Genomic DNA, 14,029 nt, shown 5'->3' with positions numbered 1-14,029 from the left:
ATCATCGATGATGTCGATGTGTGTTTGTCCGTCTGATTGTTGGGAAGTTGCATCTGAGTTTCTTAAACGTTTTAAACCGAAAAAGGTTTGTGAAGTTCCTTCCGTTCGCTCTTTCCATTTTGGAGCGTCTTTCAATTTTAGGCACAGTTTCACATACGGAAAAGTTTTGCGGGTTGGCGTTGTTTTTTTCAAATTGATCCAAGGGCGCCTTGAAGACATCGAAATCGTTTGACCCCTTTTGCATATGTTTTGGAGGTTGTTGTAAATTCATCCAAATTCGGTGCATTTTAGTCGAATATCACGCAATTTGGAGCTTAATTTGATTGGGATTTCAATTTTTACTCCCCGTTAACGCATAAAACACTTTTCGAACTTTCTCCCAAAACAATTGAAGGTTTGATTATCTCCTTCGATTGGGTCTTGGGAAGCCGAATCCTACGCCTCAGCTAGCTTTTCTTCTTCCTTTTTTGTCCATGGTACCCTTTCTTGGGCAGTGGGGCGGGCCAGTTTTTTCTTTTTTTCTTTTTTGGTTGAGGTGGTGGCGGTGAAGGTTGTGTTTCGGAAACAAAATCCGACAAATCAGGCGGTTGCGATTGTGAAGGTGGTGGTTGTGATTGTTGTGGTTGTGAAGGTAGTGGTTGTGACGATTGTGGATGTAATTGTTGAAATTAGTGGAATTGTTGTTGAAAGGTCGGGAAATGTTGGAATTGTTGTTGGAAAAATGGTGTTTGTTGGATAGGGAAACCGGTTTGATGCAAATTGACAAAACCACATTAAGGTGATTCCATGGTCAGGAATTGACGAGTTGTTGTATATAACGTAAAAAGTGTTATCGGATTTGCGATTTCTAAAGTTTGGGTGATATTTTGGTTGGGATCCTTGTTTTTTGGTTGTGAAAAGGTTGTGTGCATATAATGTAATATATAAAAAGAAAAGAATGGTGTAAGAAATATGAGTGTATAGCGTGGTTTTTATAGGTAAAATTTGAGTTCATTTTTCTTTTTTTTGAAAATTAGCTGTTGAACAACCCTTCAATGGTCAAAACATTCTCATTGCCCGTTTCAATTCGTGGTGGGCAGCACATCGGCGCACGACCAGGACAGACCACAAGCGGTCGGGTTGGTGTGCACGGACCACTATCGTGGCCACGTCAACCAGGAACCGACTCATGCCCGGTATAAATATACCAGATGGTCTTACAAGTCATTTATCTATTCTCTCCACCAATCTCTTTCTCTGCCAATGATAGAAATTATGTTTTTTGAAAACTAACTTTGGACTTAAACTCGATCGATATCATTACCACCGATACCGAATTAAGATGGTTGATGGCAATTAATTACCACCGATACCGAATTAAGATGGTTGATGGCAATTAATTTTGCCAACAAGTCATGTGGAAAAATTATAATTTTATTAAAAGAAACATAACTAGTCAAAGCTCGAGACTTGTAATTGTGGAACCCATTTCAGGTTAAATAGCTGTCACAATTGAGTATGCCACTATGAACAAAGACACATCACCTAATTCGGCCATTTTTATATATTTTCATTTTCACCCCCAATCTTAATCATGGCTAACATAAAAACTCCCCATACCATTAGAGGTTACACAAATTCACCATTGTTACTTGGCATTAGTGTAATAAGATATTTATTTGTATTTCAAAGGAGTTTTTTTTAATGAGTTTTGGTGAAACAGTTAATCTTGTAATAATTTGATTCAAGTGGGTTCGATTAACCCGGCATTAATTTTGTCTGGTTTTGTTCATTCTTAAATTATATAGATAAATAACTAATATATTATAAATACGATTATCAAAGTTATATTATTAAACTAATGATCTCTTTTTTAAATAACACAATTTAGAATATTGTAAGAATTTGAATAGGTCTTCATAACATTCGACCTTAAAAACCTATCTCAGTAATTCATTTTTGTGAAGTTTTTTTTGTTTATTTTATTTGTTTGACCTAAAAATTGAAAATGAATATAAGAATAAAGAAAAGTTCAATAAAGAAACATTATTAGTAAATGAACCAAATATCCAATTTAAATCGTGGGAATTTAAAGTCATCAACTACAAAAAAAGGTTGTACACTTTTATAACAAAACATACTTCTTTTTTTCGCTTAATTTTTTAGGCTATATTTTTATCGAAAAAATAACCGAATACATCATTCTTCATCATTTTTCGTCATCTTTTCATAGAGATTCATATTGATATACAAAAAATGATTTTTTTTTTCAAAAAACTCATTCATTTCTTTGTTTTTTAAAAGCTAAGGCCTATTTTTTTATCGAAAAAAATTAATAAATATATCAAAATTTATATTTTTTGTTACTCTTTAAACATAGATTCATATTGATGTAAAAAAAAAAATTCAGTACATATTCAAATTGTGAATAATAGTAATTCAGATTCACATTGTGAATTCTGAAAACTAAATTATATACAGTTCATATTCACAATGTGAATAAATTTATTTGTTGATTTTACAAAATTAATTGACGAGTAATCAAAACATTAAAATATTATAAAAGTAAATAGAAATATATTTCGATTCATATGTAAATTTCACTTAATTTGTGAATGATTAAAGAGCTAAAATAGTAAGTCAAATTTATATTGTAAATATTAAAATTGAAATATTTACAGTTTAGACTAATAATGTGAATTTAAACTAATCGAGTTATTTATTTATTTATTTTTATCACTAATGATGTTTATTAATAGAGGAAAAAACGAGATTTTTGGTATAATTAGTTTTTTTGGATAAATATAAACTTAAATATTAAAGAACAACAACAAAACGAAGTGAGTTTTTTTTTTCAAAAAAAAAGTTTGTTTTATGTATAACATGTATTTCTATGGAAAGATGGAGAAAAACCATGAACAACGAGATATTTTGTTTTTTTTAATAAAAAACATGACTTAAAAAAATTTAACCGAAAAAAAGAGGTGAATTTTTTGGTAAAGATGTGAGTTTTATGGTATAATCCATTATATGTGCGTCCAAGTACAAGTGTACATCCATTCCGTTGGTCATTGATCGTTTTAAATTTCGACGCTCACGATTGATTCCTTGTTTTCTTGTTAATAATGACTATGTTGAAATCTTACCTTATACGTATATTAATAATAAATAGCTATTATAATTTTTTGCTAACAATTAAGGATTTATATAGAAAATAAATAACTTGTTGATGTTCGTTTGTTTAAGTTTAAATCATATATATATATATATATATATATATATATATATATATATATATATATATATATTTCAAATAAAAACAGTAAATAGTGTGAGAACGTAAAAACACTATTTTTATGTTGTTATTCTGCAATGAATTTTGTATCCACGGTTTTATGTCATTATTTAGTAATGAATAAATAAATAGTCACAAGTTAAAATTAAAATTAGAATTTAGTACAAAAATGCACAAACATAAATTTATAACAGAAAAATAACATTCTAATGAATATATGAATAATCAAATGTCAATATTCATATTAAAATTACTTCAACAATATACATATATAACATTCATTACAGAATAACAACATAAACATAGTGTTTTTACGTTTTCATTTGAATTTACTTTTATATATATATATATATATATATATATATATATATATATATCACATACATATACACATATAGATACACAATATATAATAATGATAATAAAATTAATAATAACTTAACATAATGTATAAAACGAATGTTTATGAAAGTAAATGGAAGAGTGTGACTATTGTCTCTTTTCGTTCGTTTGTCTAAAATAACACAAATAGTTATACATGCTTACGGATATACAAACTTACTCTTTAATTATTTGTTAAATATTCTGTTCCTTACATCCATACTAAAATATGAGCTAATCATATATGATATATCACACGAAAAAAAAATACTTTTTTCATTTTAGTATTTGGGATGACTCTTGAATATATAGTAACTTTTAGTGATTACCTAGGAAAAAATTAAGAAGGTCACTATTTACACAATCTTTAAACTATAACTTGTATTAGATTATAAGATATGTAATTAATGAACAATATAACGCTATATGTTACATTGAGAATAAATGTAGGATGCCCATTGCCAACACGAGGGACTAGAAGTGACCTGGATTGAAATTAAGAGGTCTCAATGGAACCCAATCCCATCCATCACTATGAAGATGGGCCGCACCCCCACGTGACCAATTGCATGCATGAAAAGGACGTGGCATCGCAATTTTCTGATCGTCAATGAACCAAGATTTCTATTTAAGCAAATGCTTATTTTATCTCTTAAATTATACCCCCAAAAATATGGATTTTTCACAACCCAAAAAACACCCACAAAAAGCCAACAAGAAGAGGCTCACAAATGAACAAGTAAAGCTCCTAGAAACAAGTTTTAACTTCAACAACAAGCTCGATTCAACTCGAAAGAGTCAACTCGCTCAAGAACTTGGTGTGCCGGCTAGACAGATTGCCATATGGTACCAAAACAAACGAGCTCGTTGGAGGAACCAGAGTCTAGAGACCGAACACAAGACACTTCAGCAACGGCTTGAACGAGTGTCAAGTGACAAAAACCGTCTCGAAAGAGAGGTTGAGAGGCTTAAAGGTGAGTTGGAAAAGGCTAAAGATTTGTTGGTGTCATCAAAGTCAATGAATTATGCATCTTTACCATCCTTTTCAAGTTCTTGTGATGATGTTGGAAGCTCAAGCTTGCTTGGTGATCATGGGGATTTCTATGTTTGTTTTGATGATCATCAATTTGATCATAAATCCAATGGGCATGATTTTTTTGCTAGGACCATGTCTTGATCATCAATTTGTGTGTGTGATTAGATCTATGCTTTTTGGAACAAATAAAAGTCTTTGCTTAATTGATTGATTCCTTTTGATGATCGAGAGGTCTATCATGGTTGGTTGGTCGAATCATATGAATTGCAATTTCGAATGGTCGAGAACGAACTACTACTTGATTGGTAAGTGATACAGATATATCAAGTCAAAAGTCAAAACTGAGTAAAATGTAGTTGATAAAAAAATAATTTTTCTACTTTCTGTTTCACAATTCTGTTAAATATAGTATTGGTTAAATGACAAAGAATGTACAGAATTCACACTTTAGTGATATCCATATTTTCCTTGCATATCTTTGAAATTCACTCGTATTTTTACCTAAACTCTTTTATGTTTTTTTGGGATAAGATGATTTACATCTATCATGTTGGTCATGCATGTTATCATCATAGAGATGTCAGCACGTCACCAAGTCATTAAGTAAGAAAACCAAAAAAATCACGAATATATATATGGTTCATAACCCGAACCGTTTTGTTCCTTTGGATGAAATTAATGATGGGGTTCCCTATGTAGACACAACATCACAACTTATGGTGAATAGATCCTATTCATGAACAATCAAATATCACACCGATGGCAACAAGATTGTGGTCAAGTATGTTTGGAGCATTAATACACTTGGCCCGTACAAATACAATAGCTCTAAATATTTTTAATCACGGGTCCAAACTTTACGCCTTTGTGTGTGTGGACTGTGGAACTTACACAATATTCTTATAGGATATTGTAAATATTTCGATTATTATAGTTGGATAATAGTATTTTGTGATTTTTACATGCATGATAAACAATGTTAAAGAAGCTTATTATCAGAACGGCGTTAAGAAAACTATATATGGAAAACATACAACTTACTTCAAACGGACTTATATAGTTTTTTTTTTTTTTTTTTGGAAACGTTATATATCATATTGGTCGAGTACAAACATTTAACTAGATAAAACAACTGGATGACAAGTATAAAGATATTCATTTTCGTAACTTTGAAATTCAATCTATATATTAGTATATCTATGATCTAAACATATATCTTAAGCTAAATAATAAAACAAATAAAAAATGATATGATTCAACCTGAGACCTAGACATGAAAATTTCACCAGATCCGGGGAAACCCGGTTGAGCGGCCTCAATTGGGGACGAATATTCCCTGCAATAACGGGTACCGGGGATGGGGTCGGGGATCCCCATTATGCTAAATTTAGTGATGGGGTTGGGGCCAGGTATACCAATCCCCAACCCGCTTCGCCCCACATTGATGACATTATATATATATATATATATATATATATATATATATATATATATATATATATATATATATATATATATATATATATATATATATATATATATATATATATATATATATAGGATGGGACTGGGATGAGTCGGGATGAGCCGGTGAAAAGCCCAAAATTTTAAAAGGGAGGGGGTTCGATTCCCCGCATCCGTCAGGAATGAGGATGGGTATGGGGACGATATATATATATATATATATATATATATATATATATATATATATATATATATATATATATATATATATATATATATATATAGGATGAGCCTGGGATGAGTCGGGATGAGCCGGTGAAAAGCCCAAAATTTAAAAGGGAGGGGGTTCGATTCCCTGTATCCGTCAGGAATGAGGATGTGTATGAGGACAATGTTAGACGCTTGGGGATGGGAACATGGATGATCAACCCCTCCCCATTTCCATCCCTACTCAGACCCATTTGAAAGTATCATATAATGGCAGTGCTTGAGCAGTGATGTGTATTTGAATCATAAAAGCTAACAATCGTTGGTATGCTTATATTAGTAACATTATTCTTTTTGTGATCAAAGATAGTTCCAAACATGCTTGTAAAAAGATCAGAAGTGCTCAGAGATGTACGATATGTATCAACAAATTTATAAATACATAAAATGGTGATCTAATATCATCCAGAATCCTATAGTTTAAGCTTGACGGTTATACGTCTTAAAACTCGATATCAACATGATAAGACTTTTGAATAAACTTTAAAAGACTCCATTAGACCTTTTGTATCCGTTGGATAATTAATATGAACTCAAGAAACACGTATAAACATAGTTTTACTAAGAGAAATAAAATATTTTCTTACAAATTCTCCTACTCAATTAAATGGTGATATGTGCAACATTTAATGTTCATTTAATGAAAATTAGTATACTAATGTGACATATGTCATCATTTAAATGAGTATGATGATTGGTAGGAACAAAAAGTAAGAAAATATTTAATTTCTCTTTTACTAATATTAGAGTAAGTTAAAGTTTGGTTGGTTGACATGAATATGCTAGTTTAGAATTATTTTTAAAATTTTATATTAGTGGTATGATTGAAAAATCTATATGTTTTGGTCCCTATTTTATTTATTCTCAAATACTTTTATGCTAAATGTATATGAAATAATTAAAATATCCAAAATTTGTCTTTTATCCAATTTTATATTTCTTATTCATTATAATTATTATTAAATTATATCAACATTATTTTTCGATACAGACCGTCACTACTGTTTTTCACAATCATTACTGTCATTTTTCACCACCACCATTTTTCACCATTGTTTTCATCACCACATGTAACTCAAAATTAGATTACAATATAACTTGAAATAAACCAAAATCAGAAATGGACCATTACCGTATATCACCACCTGAAACGGGCCAAAATCAAATCGATGATGGTTTTGTATAGGTGTGTGTGTGTGTGTGAGATCACTAGTGGAATATGAGAATGGCGGTGGTTGCGTCAACCGGGGATAGAGATGGTAGCGGCATCGACCGTTGACAAGGAATAAGAGGTTGTAAGCGAGAAGGTAAGTGATAGTAGCTAAATCATCGGAGAAGGAGATGCCAACATTGATTCACTGGATTTGTAAGGCGGCGGGACATCGTGAAGTAAAGAGAGATCTGGTGGAAGATGTAAGAGAGAGAGAGAGAGAGGACGATGGAGGAGGATAGACGGAGCCTGCAAAGAAATGTGGAGTTGAGTGATAGAGAAAAAATGGAGGTTAGTGACATCGATTGTTCCGTTGGGGACCGCTAAAAAAAGTGAGAGAGGTCCCGGTGGTTAAGTGGAGTCGTGAATGGGAGAAAGGATAGTGTGTTGGTTAACTAATCCGATTAGGGCTTATAGCTCTTTATTTCCAAATTAGCTCCATATAACTCAGAGTTTGTTTATGATTGGTTCTAGGGGAAAACAGCCATTTCACAGGAGCTTAACGAAGGTGGACTGACGATAATTGAGATAGATACCAAAACTGAAGAATTTGTCGACCATAAAGATCAATGATGAAGAATTTTCAAATTATGATTAAAACTATAAATGTATCCAACCACAATGACCAAAACTATAATTTAATCTTAATATTATTAAAACTATAATTTGGTCCATATGGTTAGCAAAAAAATATAGATGAAGTCCAGAATCTTTTGAACTTTCATTAATGGTCCAAAATCGGATCTTTTTTGTAGTTATGGTTTCGTTTACCCCCCCCCCCCCCCCCACAACACACACACTCACACTCACTCACTCACTCTCTCTCTCTCTGTATATATATATATATATATATATATATATATATATATATATATATATATATCTTTCCCCCTTCATCTCATTGTCTTCTTTCTTACTACTCCATTTCTCACTTTTCTTCGTCATCTATTCAATCAAATTATTCTTCATCTCTGGCACCAAAAACCACACACAGACCGACATAATTTACACCTACCCTTAAAAAGAACAAGAATAACCCAAAATTAAATCGGCATATAGGCTGAGTAATCACGAAAGTAAACATGTTTGGACTTCATAAAGATCACACTTGTTCCTAAAGGGCCAATAACATCTAATTTTGATAGAAACACAATAATCAAATCGAACTCATTGATCTGATGATTCTTTGTTGATGTATGTGTTTGAGGACAACTAGTGGGTGTTTGCTGATGATGATGAGTGATGGCAGATGAGGAATACGAAAGGAAAGGAGATAGGAGGTTGAAGCTGCTGATGATATTAGGTTTAAATATATGAGAGAGAGAGAGAGGTTAACCTCCGGTTGATTTTTTTTTTAATTTTTAAATTATAAAAATATTAAAATAAATAGAAAAAATGTTAATGTCAAATTAAGAGGGTATTATAATAATAATAATAATAATAATAATAATAATAATAATAATAATAATAATAATAATCATCATCTGATTTTAGATTTTCCATAGAAGTTCAATAAAATTTAGAACTTATCCATACTTTTTTTAGCAGACAATAAAGACTAAATTTACAGTATAGTATTTTATTAATGCATACAAAACAATTCGTCAGCTAACACAAGTGTCCACGGCACCAACCACTATTTGATCCCCACAAATCAGCCAACCCTACCGTTGTATTTTCATTTATTTTACACCTAATAGTATGCAATATAGTCAAATATATGTCTTTATATGACAATGCTTGATAAGGATAATAAGGCAAAATCACATAGGAAAGCCAAAGCTGATATGACAACTCAAAAATATATAAGAAAACGAATATGTTGATACGAACCTAACTTTTATTAGGTCTTTACGCATCACTTTATAATTATTTGAAGATGAAGTTCACAACAAAGTAAATAGTAAATTACACGGATAGGTCTACGTGGTTTGGCTTGAATCGTACATTATCTTTTATGTTATGTTTTCCACTCATATTGTTTTCACTTAGTTTGAAATATGCACATTTCACTCCTTACGGACCTAAAAATAATCTATAAAGGGAAAATAATGCATTTATGTATTTTTTTGTTATTTGTTTATTATCTATTCTAATAAATGAAGGTTTTTTTTGCCACATGTCATTTTCTTATTCATTTGGACACATGACATTTTGTAGAATTTTTAAATTTTCTATTTTCCACTTGTCATTTTATTGTATTTTTCATTTTATTAAATTAAAATTCCACATTTAATATGTAAGTTCATATATTTGTAAGATATTTATTAGAAATGATATATATATATATATATATATATATATATATATATATATATATATATATATATATATATATGTAATGTATTCAATACATTAAAGTCTCATTAATTTTAACAATTCAAAAATTTTCTCATTTTTCTTACAAATTCAAACTTTTCAAATTGTTAAAATTTCATATTTATTTATTTTTAAATAAACCCATGTAATACATGGGTCTCACACCTAGTTCACCCTAATCTCTATACTAATAAAAGAGTAGCTCTTTTGCCAAGTGTCACCATATTAGACATTTTAATTAATGTGTTGCCACTTGTCAATCTATTAGTTTTCCATTTTAAATTTATTAGACCTCCTCATTAATGTGACTATATTTTAAATTTTAAAATTTAAATTTTAAATTTTAAATTTTAAATTTTAAATTATTGTTTTCTTTAAATCACAAATAAAAAATATCTAATAGATATTAAAAATTAATTTTATATATTTATTTGAATCAATGATTATAATTTCACATAACTAATAAAAAATATCTCATAAATTAATAACTTATTTAAAATAAATTATTAATAATTTTGAATTTTACTATAAAAGTTTAATTAATTTTATAACCGTGGTTCCTACGGGTTATAAACTAGTAAATGAAAATATTTTTGACATATGTCTCTTCTTTAAGACTTTTGCCACATGTCATTATGTGGTATTCTCATTTTTTATTAATAAAAAAATAATCAATTCCACTAATTAATACATCTATCATATGTAAAGTATTCATTGTAATAAATATTTAAATCAACACTATAATTATTGAAACATTTATTATTTAACGTAATTATATATTTATTTAAATTTCACATGTCGTATTTTCTTTTTTTATTAATAAAAATTAATTAATTCCACTAATTAATACATCTATTATATATGTAAAGTATTTATTGTAGTAAATATATAAATCAACATTATAATTATTGAAATGTTTATTATTTAATGTAACCATATTTTTCTCTATAAAATGAATATAATAGTAAATAGGTTATGTTTTTCCGAACACTAAAAACATTTATTATAAATGTTTTTATTACATTAATAAAAATAATGAAATGTTATAATTAATATTGTTAAATTGAGATAAAATAATTTTTATGGTGGGTTTTAAGATTTTAAATTTTCTGTAGCTAATTATCTTTTAATCTTGTTAGAATTTGAGATGATGTAGACATGAATAAAAATTTACCGCTGACCCATTATTGTGTAGTACATGAGTCTATCTATAATATATATTTTTAAAATATGTCATATTTTTTTTATTAATATACATTGAATTATTTACTTATTCGTTATATCGTTTGTATTTATGTAAAAATATTTAATGTTTACACTAATATTAAATTTTTATTTTTAATAAACTTGTGTCGTACAAGGTCTCACATCTAATAATTAAAAAACAAAATAAATCTCATCCCCACCCCACCCATCTCTCTCTCTCTCTTTCTCTCTCTCTCTCTCTCTCTCTTTATATATATATATATATATATATATATATATATATATATATATAAAATAAGATCCTAAATCCTAAATCACTTAAAATAAACTATACTGACCACCATCTAGTTTGGTTATTGCATACTACACTTTCATGTCAATCTATATGTTTGTCGTTGATATGTTCTCCGGGTTGTAAACGAAAAAAAAACATAAATGAGGCATGTTTATGTTTTGTTCGTTTAAGTTTAATTAATCGAAAAACAAACTAACATGAACACATAAATGAACAAATTTCTTTGTTCAGGTTCGTTTGTTTAAAAAATTACTTTGTTCACGTTTTTTATGTTCGTTTATTTGTTGGAGATAGTGTCTAAGGTCATTAACTATTGATAATATTTCAAAATAATAACATGGTACTTTTGGGATGACATCATGACATAATTAATAATAGGTAAATAGAGAAAAATAAGTTGTTAATTTATTATGAGTTAATAAATCAATTAGCAATAATTTTGGTAATTAATTATTTTTTAATTAATTAAAAGACTTGAATATTAATTAATTCCAAGAAATTAATTGAAATATTCCAAAAGCTCCTGGAAGATGGATTTTGACAGTTTTGGTATCCCTTGGATAAGGATAAAGCAGGTTTTGAAAATGATAAGAATTATCCTTAGAAATTTGATTGGATTAAGGATTTAAATTGAAGCCTATAAATAGGATGTTTGGAGATCAAACCCAAGAGGTTCCTAACATACAATTTCGTTCCCCATCTGTCTCTTATATCTTCATGAAGTTGAAATTATATACCCACTCTTAGGATATAGAAAATTTGACATATCCCTTATTAAGTTTTTCCTTGTTTGCTTTCTCATAGTCTGGTTTGACAACATTAAAGAAATTCTACTTTGGGTCCTTCATCCATTGAAAGGCCTCAATTGAAAATTAAGAAACTTGCTAAATCTTTGATTGTTTACACTACCTTTAGAAAGTGTATTGATGCTAATAAAACCCAACAATGGTATCAGAGACTGATTGATTTTAGTCAATAGCACAATCTTTGTAAAATTTGAAAATTAAGAAACTTGCTAGTCGCAGTCACGTCACGATGCCCTGGTTGCGACGCTACGGGCAAGTTGTTCGGATTTCGAATTTTGTTTGTTTTTTGATATCATGATGATAAACCTCTTGATTAAAATATTGTTTTAATTTTTTAGATATGAATATTCAAATCTAAGCTAAAATTTAAAATATTATAAAGATTTAAATTTAAATATTTAATTAATTAATTTTGAATATTATTTAAACTTGCATTTAAATTTTGAACATTGATGTTAGAACTTTATTTAATTAGGACTAAAATTAGAAAGAAAAAAATATAAATTTGAAAGGTTTAAATTTAATATATGATATGATTAATATATGTATAACAATCATACAAAAATTGTCATCACATGTTTAATAAAAATATTATCGTCGAATCAAGAGTAGGCACATCCACTCTAATACTATAAGAGATGTTTAAGGATCTCTCTATCTCTCTCTCTCTCTCCCTCTTTTTTTTTTTGAATAAGGTCGGTTTTTAAAAGTGTTATTGCTTACCACCTTCACTGCCTTTTTTTATTTTGAGAGTGGAGTTACAGAAAAGTTTCAGTTGGATATTGTTTCAATATAAAAGTATTAATCAAGTAATAAAACAAAATTCTCATTTTATATTAAAAACGTGAGTCATGTGTTACCCATGAAAACACACATATTTTTATATTTTGATGATGAAACGTGTGTGGTTAACTGAAACATCATTACAAAAATATAAGTTAATAGGACGTGTCACTTGTAAAATCATTTTGTTAATGAAGCATATGTGGTTAATCGATACATCAATATAAGGGTAATTTTATATTGAGGGTCACATAGTTTTGCATGATTTATTCACCATCTATTCAATGATCAGCGACATCACCATCATTGAATCAAGATGAGCACAATATGAGTTTAACATGCCATTGAATGCTAATGAATCTCAAATGATTTAGGAGTTATAAAAGAACGGAATTGGAAAAGTACATTGCCTACCTAAATAACTTTGTTGTGTGTTTATGACATTCCTTTACACATCGCAAAGCCAAATATGGATCCTAGTCTTAGTAAATAATTTATTAGGGTTAAAAATTATTTTATGGATTAATAAAACAAACAAGAATATATTTAATAATGAATGATGTCTATATGATTATCCACTAAAATATATCACTATAAAACCAGAGAAAAAAAAAGATTAGCTGGTAGGATGATCATTGTTGACATATCCCACCGGGAATCCGTCAAAGATAACAGAACCGCTAGTTCGACAGACGGATCGACCAAGGAGTAACACATGACTAACGTTGGGCCTTCTCCCTCGCCTACGATACCCCATATTTGGTCCTTGGTGCCCAAGTGCCAAGGCTAACGTTGAAGACAAAACAATACCAAGAGTTCCCCAAAGCGACAAGTGTAGTGCTATGGACGCCGCTTTTAGAAGAATCTGCGCCAATATCGAACAACCACCCATGGAACACGATCCTCCAATCAAACCCATTAGCCCTTGCCAAACCTGAAAAGGTAGAAGATATTGTCGAAGATCTGTTCCCCCTAAGCACAGGTATAA

The 14,029-nt window shown here is 29.4% G+C and overlaps 1 protein-coding gene across 1 annotated transcript; it reads left to right on the top strand.

Moving 5' to 3' along the window:
* Positions 1-4,302: 4,302 nt before the first annotated feature.
* LOC145102015 (putative homeobox-leucine zipper protein ATHB-51) lies at positions 4,303-4,894 on the top strand. Its single transcript, XM_079039335.1, has one exon. The coding sequence runs from the start codon at positions 4,329-4,331 to the stop codon at positions 4,830-4,832; it is 504 nt and encodes a 167-aa protein (XP_078895461.1). The 5' UTR covers positions 4,303-4,328; the 3' UTR covers positions 4,833-4,894.
* The last annotated feature ends 9,135 nt before the right edge of the window (positions 4,895-14,029 follow it).

Source organism: Lactuca serriola, chromosome 4 (genome assembly GCF_051521515.1).
Source record: "Lactuca serriola cultivar US96UC23 chromosome 4, Lser_US96UC23_V15, whole genome shotgun sequence".
NCBI lineage: Eukaryota > Viridiplantae > Streptophyta > Magnoliopsida > Asterales > Asteraceae > Lactuca > Lactuca serriola.
This window is presented reverse-complemented; position numbering and strand designations above follow the sequence as displayed.